This window comes from Artemia franciscana, chromosome 5, assembly GCF_032884065.1.
Source record: "Artemia franciscana chromosome 5, ASM3288406v1, whole genome shotgun sequence".
Lineage (NCBI taxonomy): Eukaryota > Metazoa > Arthropoda > Branchiopoda > Anostraca > Artemiidae > Artemia > Artemia franciscana.
In genome coordinates this window covers 14,380,756-14,394,277 of record NC_088867.1, presented here as the reverse complement: position 1 = coordinate 14,394,277, position 13,522 = coordinate 14,380,756, and the positions used below count along the sequence as shown (strand labels likewise).

General features: G+C 35.1%; 1 protein-coding gene across 3 annotated transcripts in view; it reads left to right on the top strand.

The window, feature by feature from the left end:
• Positions 1–13,289, top strand: part of LOC136027008 (collagen alpha-1(IV) chain-like) — a 200,179-nt gene extending 186,890 nt beyond the window's left edge. For 2 of the 3 annotated variants that reach the window (XM_065703901.1, XM_065703900.1), the window contains exons 32-33: positions 4,831–5,091; positions 12,784–13,289. In XM_065703901.1, coding sequence (XP_065559973.1) covers positions 4,831–5,091; positions 12,784–13,080 — 558 coding nt within the window. In that variant the 3' untranslated portion in view covers positions 13,081–13,289. The remainder of the gene's footprint in view (positions 1–4,830; positions 5,092–12,783) is intronic. The other variant, XM_065703902.1, reaches the window with a different exon arrangement.
• Positions 13,290–13,522: the final 233 nt, after the last annotated feature.

The window sequence follows — 13,522 nt, the reverse complement described above, 5'->3', positions numbered from 1 at the left end:
GGTGACTTTGGGAAAAAAGAGCGCGGGAGGGCGCCTATTTGCCCTCAAATTTTTTGGTCACTTAAAAAGTGCACTAGAACTTTTCATTTCCGTTAGAATGAGCCATCTCGCGACATTCTAGGGCCACTGAGTCGATACGATCACCCCTGGGAAAAAAAACCGAAAAACACGCATCCGTGATCTGTCTTCTGGCAAAAAATGTGAAATTCCACATCTTTGTAGATTGGAGATTGAAACTTCTACAAGAGGTTTCTCTTATACGCTGAATCTGATGGTGTGATATTCGTTAAGATTGTATTACTTTTAGGGGGTGTTTCCTCCTATTTTCTAAAATAAGGTATATTTTGTCAGGCTTTGTAACTTTTGATAGGTAAACTAAACTTGATGAAACGTATATATTTAAAATCAGCATTAAAATGCGATTCTTTTGATATAGCTATTGGTATAAAAATTCTGTTTTTTAGAGTTTCGGTTACTATTGATCCCGGTCTTTCCTTACTATAGTTCGTTACCACGAACTGTTTGATTACTTTCCATAGAGTTTGTATAAACACTCATGTCAAAATTTTCGTTCACTTTGTGTCTAGGCACCCCCTCGCAGACTTTTTTGATTACCTCATTGTTTATTTGTACACAGTACACCTACGGACTTGCAAGCACACTATTGGAAATCAAGACGCTCCCCGTTTCGGATTTTAGTAATAAGAATTTATTTGGAGCCTAGCACTTCACTAGCTCTGGGTAAATGGACTCGTCTGAATTGGTTAAGTCTATTCAAGAGCTGATGTGCATAACTTTTTCCAAATCTTCTAATAAATTTTCCATTTTAACTTTTATCAAAAGCGAATCGGTATCCCCGTAATATATTGAACTTGTTCCTCCCTTGATTACACACATTGTAAAAGAATGAAAATGTGAGTTTTTTTAAGATTCCTGTAATTGCGCTACCGGTAGCAATATTACTATTTAAAATAATGTGTCTTCTTTTCCTATATGCGAGGACCGTATTGCAGTCTATGATGGTGCATGATGTAATTTTGGGTCGATAACGATTCAAGCAAATTCTTTTGGGTTTATCACAACGACTTTTATTGCCCAAACTCTCGCACAAATACCGAAGGCTGAATTTAGATTGAGTTCAAAGATTTACTTTTCAACCTTCGTTTTCGTTACCGAACGTTTACTGACAAAAGTGTCAACAAACGTTATTAAATATGGTTTTGGTCGATTTGGAGGACTCTATGTGTCTTTGTGAGCTTGAAACCATTGGCTAGCATCCATATAAAAAAAAAGCGATTTACAAAGATATTTTTTTTCGGATGAAGGTCGGCAATAAGTTTTTGTTTTGAAGGTGTCCAGTGCACATTCCCATCGTCTATCAAAGAAATATAAAATGGACTAACGTAGTCCTTAGTCACCGGTCTGTTTATACATGGAAAAGCAAGATTCGTTACTGAGTCATAAGTTCCACCGGTATTTCACCATCAATTTCAAAAAACTATCCTTGCATACCATTCTCCTCAACAGTGGTAATGTCGGGGAAATTAGGAGCACAAAGATTGTTAATCATTTGTACTTACCAAACGCCACAGAGTCGTGACACATTCCCGACCGATAAAGACAGTTCATAGTCAAGAAAAACTGCATCCGACTTTACACCAGTGTCTTGCCCAGTCTGATCAGTTTCAAGGACAAGATCTCTGTTGAAAACATACCATTTCCTCAGTGACCTCTCAACAAATAGATGCTGATCCATGTTGGTAATCAAGCCTTTTTTCTCTTTACTGGTTTTAATAATTAAATCCATCACCGGACGAAGAGCGGAAAATAATAACCCAAATTCAACCCAGATATATCATAGATTTTGTACGTGCTCTTACACATAATATCCAGCAACGTCAATAAATTACTAGCCAGGAAGATTTTACAATAATCCTCCCCATTTTTATACCCTCCCTTTACCCGAACCGTCTTAGCAAATTCATAGTTGACAGAGGTGCATTGACGAAGGCGAAGTGAATCATAAAACGCTTCGATGGAAGGTAATTTATCTTCACGAAGCCTCGAGATGGAGATATACTGCTCATACGGGTACATGCCCTCACACGTTAATAAATAATAAGTTTAATCGTCTGGAAATTCCTGTTTAAGGAGGGAAAAACTATGGAAATCGTCGTTTTTGTACTTGAATTAATTGACTTAGGGATTTCGGGAAGAAACTGTCGGAGTCTAAAGAACGGATTTTAGTCAAGCATATATTAACATTATCTATCGATTACCATTTGAATTCTAAAAGCAGCTGGTTCTCAGATGATTTGAATATGTAATTATATGAAAAAGTACCATCTACCCATGTATAATCTACAACTTCAGCTTGTTGCAACCATGCCAATGCCGGTAATACGACTTTTAAATGATAGCTGGGATTGTGCATATAAACAGGTAGAAAATATTGTTGACTAATGTTTAAATTATATCATGGATGGGCTACTCCACAAAAGTTACTCCCCCCGATAAAATTGAGTTGCTCAAATGGTCATGGTTGCTGACTGATATCACTCCTCCTCCACCATTAACCCTTAACGAATTTCTCCTTAGAAACCCAATATATTTTTTTCTTTTTAACGGATAACTCATCACCTGGTGATAGATTAATCGTATAAGATGCATTGTGCAGCCATGAAATTGGCTTATTTGCTGTTTTAATAAGTGCTTTCTTTGCTTCACCCATACAATCCTCCCCACCCAATCTTTCAGCAACCTCTAACAATTGAATGGTGTTTCAGGAGTCCTTTGTGTGCGGGCATCAGAGACTGAAGTGCCTTCAAGTTTTTAACATGATTTAAATTTGATGGATTGCATACGTCTATGAGTTTGGCATCACTGTCTAAAGCTAACATGTCACTCTGTAGGAGTGAATTCTCTGAAATTGCAAAATTGCCTTTTCACCGCTAACCATTTCAATAGACTGGTGTCCATTACGCTTGTAGTGCATCATATTGTGTTTTAGTACTCCCCCCCCCCCCAACACAAACACACACACGAACACACACACACACATACACACACACACACAGACACACAAACGCGCGCACGGGCACAAACATAAACATAAATGCTAAGAGACAGAAAGCTCAATTTTTACTTAGATTTCATTGAGAGAGTTGGCCAATTCCTGGGGTTTCTGTAGAACTTCGACCATTGCCAATAGATCCTCAAACATTTAATCCTCTACATGGTCGGGTGATTTCAAGTCTTCCTCCACCAAAAAAATCTTTGAATACAAATTTGTCATCTTGCCCTCTTTTTGTTGAACCAATGACCTGGAATTAAAAAAAAATGTTTTAATATTCATTTATATTCCAATTTCTCCAATTTAAGAGAAAAAAAGTTCCGAGAAAAAACTGTTTAAAAATAAATCCCCAGAATAATTCCAAAGTTCCAAAAATTATAAGTCCCAGAAAATTATAAGGCCCAAAATATTTCTGTCCCCTTTCTCCCCCCCCCCAAAAAAAATTAAAGAAATAAAAAATATTACTACAAATACTATTTTTCTAATAGAAAAATCACGATTGACGTATTTATGGCATCTTTATTTTGTACTTTTCAAATATCACAGGTGATTTGTTTGCTGTAAGTATATTTAATGTGATTTTAAGACATAAAAAAAAAGTTGAAAAAATTTTAGTTTCAAGGTTCAATAAAAAAAAAACTGTTAAAAATACGTCGCTTCAAACATTATTTTTCTAATAGAAAAAATTACGACCAATATGTATTTCATTCCCATTTGGTATTTTATAAGAAATCACAAGTGATTTTTTTGTTATAATTATACTTAATATTATTTTAAGACATGGGAAAAAAGTTGAAAAACTATCAGTGAAAAAAGTCAAAAAAAATTACTGCCCCCAAAAAATTTGACCCCCCTCCCTCGCTACCTTCAATGGGTATGGAGTCTTGTCATCTTCATTGCGATACTGATTTATCTTGTCCAATACCATTGCTCGTTCAATACCAGAAAAAATATTTTTAGGAATGATGGACCCTCTTGTGCTCATGACACATATTCTACTAATATTCCTGTTAAGGCTTTTCTTCGATACTAATCGCTGGACCAAATAAAAAAGTTTGAGAATAACTAGTAGGGAGGGGTTTTTTTTAAAACCAATGATTTTATATAATGTACAAATACATAAGATTCAGTAAATGCTCTTTTTTAAGATTTGCTGTTGCTCTTTATCGTCCTCTGACGGTCTGGGCTCAAGAAATTCCACAGACTGAAATCTGTGGCTCACGAATAGCTAGTAGGGAGGGGGATTTTCAAACTATAAATTACAGAGGACTGTAAATGTCATTTGATAAACCTAAATTGAATAAGAAAGAGTCCCCATCCGCTAAGCATACAAAAATAATATATAAGTCGCAAACCTCGTATATGTTAGAATCCTTGTGAAGATTCCGCTTGGACATCCTGTTAGATTAAGCTCACTTCATCTGATGAAAATAACTCGGACGGTCATTCTTTTATATAAGAAAATGTGTGTAAGATATTTTACACAATGTGGGGTACTCTGCACTTGTATCAATGGCAATGTCTCAGAAAAAATATCCGACATGCATTTCCAATAACTTTCTTATCGCCCTGGAAACTGCGATAACGCCTATGTGTGCTCAGAATGATAGGATATGTGTGTTGGGAGTTAAGGCTATGTGTTTTTTGGGAGTTAAGGCACTGTGTGCATTGTGAGTGCATTCTTTGATACTGCTCATGCATCTGACCCCACAGAAGCCTGTATTGTTGGATAGCTTTGTAGTTGTTCATTTTTTTAGAGTGCGGACGGTAAGAAAGGTGCTGGTCAGCAGCTGTCATCCCCCGGTTCATGCTTAGAGACTTTCCAACATATTCCTTTTATTGAGTGTCACGGAAGAGGAACTTGTAACTATTTCACTTCATCCCTATCGTTCTGGTTAAGCTCCATTGACGAAAGTCATATGTTTAAAAAGCCTAAAAACGAGACTTTTAAAGGAGAAGCTTACCTAAGGAAAGTTAGTCGCTGTTCAGTTTGTCTCAGAATACAGTCATCAATTCAAGTAAGTTTTTTGTAATCTTCTTGATTCTACAAAAAGTTAATAAAAATGAATCCAGCTATTATACAGCTGTTTAACACATTATGAATTTGAAACTTCACCAACTTAGAGAAATTGTAAACGCTTAGTTTTTCCTCCCCTTGTTGTTCTCTTATTTACGAAACCATTTGAAGGCACTGCATTACCTTTGAAGCGTTTTCTGTTCAAAAACTCGTTATAGGTTGAGGACTTTTTTGTCGAAAATGTCGAGTTTAAACGCAATATCCCGGCAGTTTTTATGGCTTTAAATGATGCGTGTAATCACATAACTCACCACTTAGTTTAAATTATGACTAACCAAAAAAAAATGGGAAGCCAAAAATGCTGGCTTAAGTCGTCCAGATCTTTATTTCATTATAAATACAAAAGTCAAATTAGTGTGCTTGTACATTCACTTGTTTTATGTAAGAATTTTGACGTTATAAGGACCAATTACAGTTTCTTTTTTTTATGAAACTTCGAATTATTTCGTTCTATTTTTTTTCTTTCAGTATTAAAAAACCATACAAATTACAAAACTGGGTAAACAAACAAATTTATAGGAATTTATAGCAACCAATTGAATGAAAAATATGGAAAATCGTAGTGACTCTGTCGTAGTTTTATACATAATTATGATGCTATACAATGTGTTACATAATATACAATTTATACGAAACGTAAAACGTAGTTTTGTAAAAATGATGCTGACAGTCAGGAGGTTGTCCAGGGTTTTTTCGGGGAGAAGAGTCTTAGAAATAAGATTTCAGAGGGGCATTAAAGAAAGACTAGTGATCATGACTGTATCTGTGAACAAATTCTTTTTTCATATATTTTGTTGCTTTTGTATGAGTCCGGCCATTTTTTTTTTTTTGGAGGGCAGAATCTAGTGGGTAGCCTCCTCTCCCTGGATACCGCCATGCTTACAAGCCCAGACAATTTGTTGATATGTTTTTGAAGGCCGATTATATTTCGTGAGGATATTTTTTATGTACTACATGATTATTGGCACGTTTGGGGATATAATTTATATTCAAGACTTTTAAATTAATATCTGTTCAACTTTGCTATCTAACGCCAGAAATTGATTTAATATTGCTTGAATATGATTAAAATCTACTTAGTCTCTATTTAGCGAAAGAGTATGTTGGACAACAGGTATGAAAAATGCAAAAGAAAAATCATAGCTGTGGATTCCCCTGTCGTAAGACAAATAAATCCATGAAGTCGCTGTAATGACATGTAGTCTCGTATCTTTGGATACAAAAAAGAACAATAAACACGTGCTCTTTAATAAAAATCAATAACTCAACTGACTGATCTCATCAACACTCTCCGGGATATTTTTTACTTTTTTTGCATTTCATCATGGCTTCTAGATTTCACCTGCACTCTAGACTATTATCTAGAATAACCAAACTGATTGAATCCTGAACAAACTCATGAATGTGTATCACAGCATATACTTCGCACCAAATACTTTATTATATCTCAAGCTCAACTCAACTCAACTTTATTAATATCAAATAATCAATACATGCATCTCTTGTAACTCCCCAACAAAAGGCTCTATGGCCTGTAAACGTAGGGAAAAGCACTGCCATCATATCTATTACGACTCATATTACAAAATAAAAGATATAAACAGTGAGAGGATAAAACTGACAAAAAGGAAAAGAGAAAAATACCAAAACTTTATCAAACCTTTTTTTTTATTATTTACACTCAATTGAACTGGCCAACTAATATATAAAACTATTATTGTTTTTATATATACATATATATATATATATATATATATATATATATATATATATATATATATATATACTAGCTGTTGGGGTGGCACTTCGCGCCACCCCAACACCTAGTTGGTGGGGCGCTTCGCGCCCCCCCCAAGCCCCCCCGCGCGCGTAAGTCGTTACGCGCCATATTAGTTACGCGCCATTGTAGTTGTGTCCCTGTGTCCCACCTGTGAATATAGATAGATTTATATATGTGTTTCAAACTACGTAAAAATTGCGAATATACAACATTTTTGGCTTTCCCACTACTGGGAGCTTTCCGTTTCCAATTGCCAGCAATTGATCTGAAAATGTTTGACCAGAGTCATCGTTTTGCAATCGGACACGCATATTTGTAGTTAATTTTAATATTTTTACGTGTGCCCATAAATTAGAATTTTTCAGGGAAGCATTCATTTCGTCTGCAGGAGTTAAACTACGTAAAAATTGCGAATATACAACATTCTTGGCTTTCCCATTGTCTGTGCATATACAAAGCTGTATGTACTAATAATGACTCTATTAGGTTTTCCATTGTTTTTTTTACGGCAAGTCGCGTGCCATTGCAAAGCTTTGGTGGGTTGATATTTCTTAAAAGTATTATTGGTACGCCTATTTTTAGTTGTAGCACGTGTGGTGGAAACCCTGAAAGATCTATGGAATTTAAAAATTCAGATGGATAATTAACCGTTTCATTTGGTTCCAAAACTGTGTCGACTGACTTGTAAAGGACTGCCTGGTCTCGAATCTTGGTCAAAACAATATTGTTGATTTCGTGGACGTCTATATTTTTGGGTGCGAGAATCGTTATTTCACTTAGCCATTTATTATTTTTATAATTTTTTAGAATATTCGGAAATACTTTTTCAATCAATTCATTTTTGGACGTCACTAAATTACAGAAATCAGCAGTTAGTTGTATACGTCCTGAAATTGAGTCTATCGTATCATAAATGTCTTTTTGTTCCGACGTTAACTTGGAAATGTTATTTTGTACATACGATAATAGATCACTCGTACTGTAACTTTGTTCACGATCCAATTCTACACATGTCGAAACAGCAGCGATACGGTTAGGTGAAGGCATTCCCAAATCCTGAAGAGGTTTGTTTGCCATACGTACGCACAAATCTTTTATAATAACTAAAGTGTAGTTATAAATTTCTGATGTAAAATCAAAAGTCATATCTGACGTCTCTAACTGTTTTCGATGGAGTATATCTTCGGACATTTTTGACTTATATTTTTTCCATAACTCTGTAGGAGCTGATTGAGAGCAAGTAGTTAAAATGATGCCAAACAATGCACGAATTTGACTTGGGGTTGACGTTTCGCACGCGTCATTGATGCAGTTGGTACCGTTGCCATTGTAGGTTCTTCAGTCATTTTACAATTAGAAATTTCTCTTTCAACGGTCTTCTTACAATTAAAAATTTATCTTTGAACGATATTCTTAAATACCTGTGTCCTGGTCGTCATTTATATTCCCTGTGTCCCGGTCGTCATTTGTGTCCCGGTATCCCAGTCTGTAATTTCTCTTTGAGTGTCCCGGTCGTTATTTATATTCCCTCTGTCCCGGTCGTCATTTGTTTCCCGGTCTGTAATTTCTCTTTGAGTGTTTTTTCTTTTTAGTATTTTTTAGTTTTTTACATTTTTTCTTTTTTCAGTTTTCTTTTTCTTCTTTATTTTTCAGCTTCACTATGAAATACATATCGCCGAACCTTTGTTTTTTTAACTAAAATCTGGTAGGCATTGATGACCTTATCCAAGTCAAAATCCCAAACCCAATCATCATCGCTATCATTTTCAGTTTTGATATGTTTTGACTCTCGCTGTCCAGCTGGATCTTCATCTAACTGCGCGGTTTTGCGTTCTTTAGCCTCAAGCCTGTTTCCTTGCTGTTCTTTTGATTCCTCGGCACGCTTTCTTTTCTGACTTTCTCTATCAGCAGCAAGTTTTTTGGCATAGACTCTTTGAGCATCTTCATCAGCTTTTGCCATGGTAAGTTCATCAGTCATTGTAAACTTAAACATTAATAGATTTCTACGTGAACATATGTCTTAAATATCTTGAATGACGTCACCGTCATAGCAAAAATGACGACAACTAATTTCATGACGTCAGTCAACACAGAAACATGACGTCACCTGATCCACAGACAGACAACTTATTTATATATATATAGATAGATATATATATATATATATATATATATATATATATATATATATATACATATATATATATATATATGTATATATATATTTATATATATATATATAAGAATTAAAAATAATAAGAAGCAGAATTAACCAAATGACATTTTATTAAGCTTTTGAAGACCCCGATGGAGTGGCAATCTCTGATATTTTTCGGCAGGGAGTTCCAAACCCTACAACATGCTTATATAAGGCTAATGTCTGACCTCACCTTTAGAGTTCTAACAACCAATAAAACTTCAGAGTTAGAAGTTCTATAAGGATTTACACTAACTAGAGGATTTAACAGTTTCGAAAAACAAGAGGGAAGTTGACCATGAAAATATTTATGAAGAAAAATAGCGCCAAATAGGAAATACTGTGGACGGAACCCAAGGAGAGAATTTGTTGACGTACTATTCGTATCTGAACTGACGGGGCCTTTTTATGAAGACGAGAAAGTGGTTTTAATAGGGATGGGAAAAGACTCATCCAAGCAATAGAACAGTAATCTGTGTACGTCTGTACGAGAGAATCATAAAGAAGCTTCAAAATACATCCAGGAAAAATATACCTTAGCTTACGTATCATACCTAAGTTTCTTGACAATTTTAATCAAAAAAGATTAATATGGTTCTTAAATGTAAGATTCTCATCGACAAGGAATAATAGAAACATATCGAACCTATTTTGTAATCTAGAATAGAACTGGAAATAATGTTCAAACCAGGAAATTGCAAGCCTATTCTGGAAAAAAAAACAGAAATTGAGACTAGGAAACATTTGAAGCTTTATTACCAAATTATTTTGATCCTGCTCGGCACAAACAAGCGTACTATCACTAGCAAATGTAAATAATTCAACATTTTGTTAAATATATATTTATTAGGATACTGCAACGCATCTGGTTGACAAATATTGCAACAAATGGACCTTAGAGCATCTCTTTTAGTCCATTTTAAGTCATTGGTATGTACAATATAAAGCAAAGGACCAAGGATAGACCCTTGTGGAATTCCAAAGTCTACTTCGCCTTTAATGTCAGACCCCGGATCAAAACAAATAAACCGACCATGAAGATAAGATTTCAACCATTCTAATACTTTTCTCCGAACACCAAAATGTGAAATTTTGCGAGAAGGATATCATGGGACATACTGTCAAAAGCTTTTCTCACATCCAAAAAAATTGCCGCTGGAGTTTTCTTCACTTCTAAAGCATTATTCACAGATTTGAGAAGACCAATAAAAGCATGCTCAGTAGAATGATTTGGACGAAACCCAAACTGGTACTCATGGAAAAATTTCTTAGCTGCAAAGAAATCTTCCAAATGAGAATGGAACGGTTTTTCAATAGTCTTTGAAAATATGGAAAGAAAGGAAATAGACTAGTAATTTGAAGGATCGCTCTTGCTACAACCCTTGTGGATGACGATTATACGCATGGACTTCACTGCCTAAGGGAAAACTCCACGTTCAAACGACCTGTTAAATAATTTTGTTAGCTGAGTCACTATCGTTGGGAGAATAGACTTGACTGCTCGAGTGGGTACTAAATCAGGTCCTGAAGAAGATGATCCCTTTAAACTAGAAACTATCCTAAAAACCTCTGTTTCAGTTACTTGTTCAAAAACAAAAGATCTGTGTTAAGAAGGACCTGAATATCGAGTAAAATCACTGTTATATCTCGATTTAGATACAGAATTAGCTGTCAAACGACCAATTGAAGCAGAATATGATGTAAATTCCTGCTTTGTTTTATCTTCTTTATCAATATCCTTTCCATCTATCTTGAGCTTCGTTGGTAATGATGGAGGCGAATAACTAGGTTTAACGACGGATTTTATAATCATCCATGTTTTTTATATCTTTCCTGCACTCTTAAAATTTTCTACAATTATAATCTGTTTTGACCCTACGTGTTGCTGACTTAAATATATTTCGATGTTCTTTGAAACGATGAACATACGTTTTTCACGTCAAATTTGTCCCTTGCTTGATTTACGATGTCACGACGACGTTTTGTAAGAGTTTCTGAAACGTAGATACCAGTTTTTACCAGTTTGGACTTTGTCTTGTATATATTGTTAAGCCAAATCTTGACTTGTAATTTTAACAAAAACCGGAGGAACTTTCTCCAAACTCTTCTGTGATTGCGATGCATGGTTCATTCTGAACTGGTAAGTAAGTGCTATGTCATTCAACGATACATTGACACCCATATTTTGGTTTAACAGATCAAGCAGGGTAGTTTTCAGGCTCACTCCTGGTTTCTGTTTTATTCCTTTGAACACAAGACCGTCAAGAAGAGCATTCTGGTCGTATCCATCCAGATTTAGTTCAAGTCTTTCGATTCGCTCTTCCAGGTTTTCAATTTCAGTCCTAAAACTTTTAAGTGACTATTGGACATTCTGAAACTTCGGATTAAATTCTAGCATTAAACCATCATAAATTTCACTTGCTATTGTTTGACTAGCCTGTCTAAGAACGCTTCTGTTGTCTTTTAATTTCTCAGCTCTCTTATGGCTTATATCGCCCTCAAGCCTTTGCTTAGTTTCTGCAAGGCCTTGGTTTGTAGCAGCTAAATTCTTGAATAGTGCAGATGCTGGTGATTGCTCTTAGGTTCGAGTCGCATTAAAAGCAGCGAAACTTTTTGAATTTTCTTATAAATTTCTGGTGACCTTTGGACTTCCTCAAGTGCTTCTTTCACCCCCTTTGTAGTTTTCTTAGCGGCTTCATCAAATGATCCTATAAGGATGCTAAGCTAGCTTCAATGACTCGGTGTTCAGAATGCGATCCATTGCAAAACAACAATTAGCTAGTGCCTCCTTTAGCATCAGTACTAACTTTTAGGATCCTAGCTGGCTATAGTGGGTATCCCTGGAAATTTGCTAAAATCAATTCAAACTGCTTAAATTTGGCCATAATACATATAAATTAAACCAAGGATGGATCAAATCTACTTAATTTAAGTGGGAAAGGCCCAAGGCAATACTCAAGATCACCTCTTCTCCTGCCACCTCTATCGTAGCGTGATTGCCTAAAAATGCAGAATTTCCTAGTCATATTCATACTGCTTGATGGCTAAGTGAAATGTCTAATATCTTGCTAAAAACTAGTCAGACAGGTTTCAAACAATATCACTATAGGCGACCGTCATTTGTCGAGTGATTGTAAAATAATATAAGTTCATAAAAACTTGCCAAAAAGCTTTTGTTTAAAATCCATAAAAAGGTTATTCTTTGGTTTAGAAAGTAGAGCTGTTCACGGAAAGATTGCTATTTCAGGGCTGTATATTAAGATATACTTAATCACAAATTATCTATTTAAAAATATTAATATTACTATCAGTTACAGCAGTGTTTTCAAAAACAAAATAAGGGTTTTGAGAAAAACAAATTAAAAATAGCCTAGTAAATCAAGGCGTATTCTCCGAAGCTTATTGATTTTCATAAATTTCTTAATTTCCTAATTATTTTCCAGACATTAGTCGCTAGTATAACATAAGCATATTATCTACCTTTTGATCTAAAAAAATGAAAAGGCTAGAGGGATATTACAAATGGGATAGCCAAGGGCCTATCTTCATGTAAATTCGGTTTTGTTGAATGACATTTTTGAAATTTTACTTCAAGTAGTAAAATAATTTCCCAGAATTTCTTGAAATAAAATAACTTATCTCTGATCTGTGTTTAGATAACAACTTCGAGACCTGTAGCAACTACAGCAACACCAACCGTACCGACACTGGACATCTCTGCAAGTGGCGATGGCCTTACCACAGATGACGAAGATTTAGTTACAGGAAGTGGGGATGGCCAATTAACCTCAAGCGGTGACTACGAAGACTCAGAAGAAGAAACAACGGTTGAAATTGTAACTTATGACTGGGGTACTGACTCGCCCGTCGTTCCTCCAAGTAGAAGGCGAAGACACAAGGAGAAGGTGTATTCCACTTGGACTTTAGACGACTCAGATTATTTAGACTTTTAATATCACAAAAGTAATTTAGAATCCCCCTTTTTAGTAATATCATTTTTACTCTTATTCATCTTATTTTATTTTAGTTTTTTATTCTAGTTAGGCTGTATCAGTGCTTCTGTCATTTATTAAAACTGTCAAATAATTTAATACTTTTTTATTTTGAAAACACTCTCCTTCTTCTACTACTTTCATCAAATAAAGGATAAAATCTTCCCTCAGTCTGTTTGTTTTAACGTGTATTAGGTTAAATAGCAACAAATTAAAGGTTCTTAACATTAAAAAGCTGAGAACTTTCAATTTTGCGAAAACAGAATATAGATTCCTGAAAGGGATTAAGGTTAATCAAAAAGTTCGTGGTGACGAGCTGTGGTAAAGAGCAACCCGGCTCAATGGTAGCCAAAATTCTAAAAAACGGAATTTTGATACCAATAGTTACATCAAAAGAATCGTA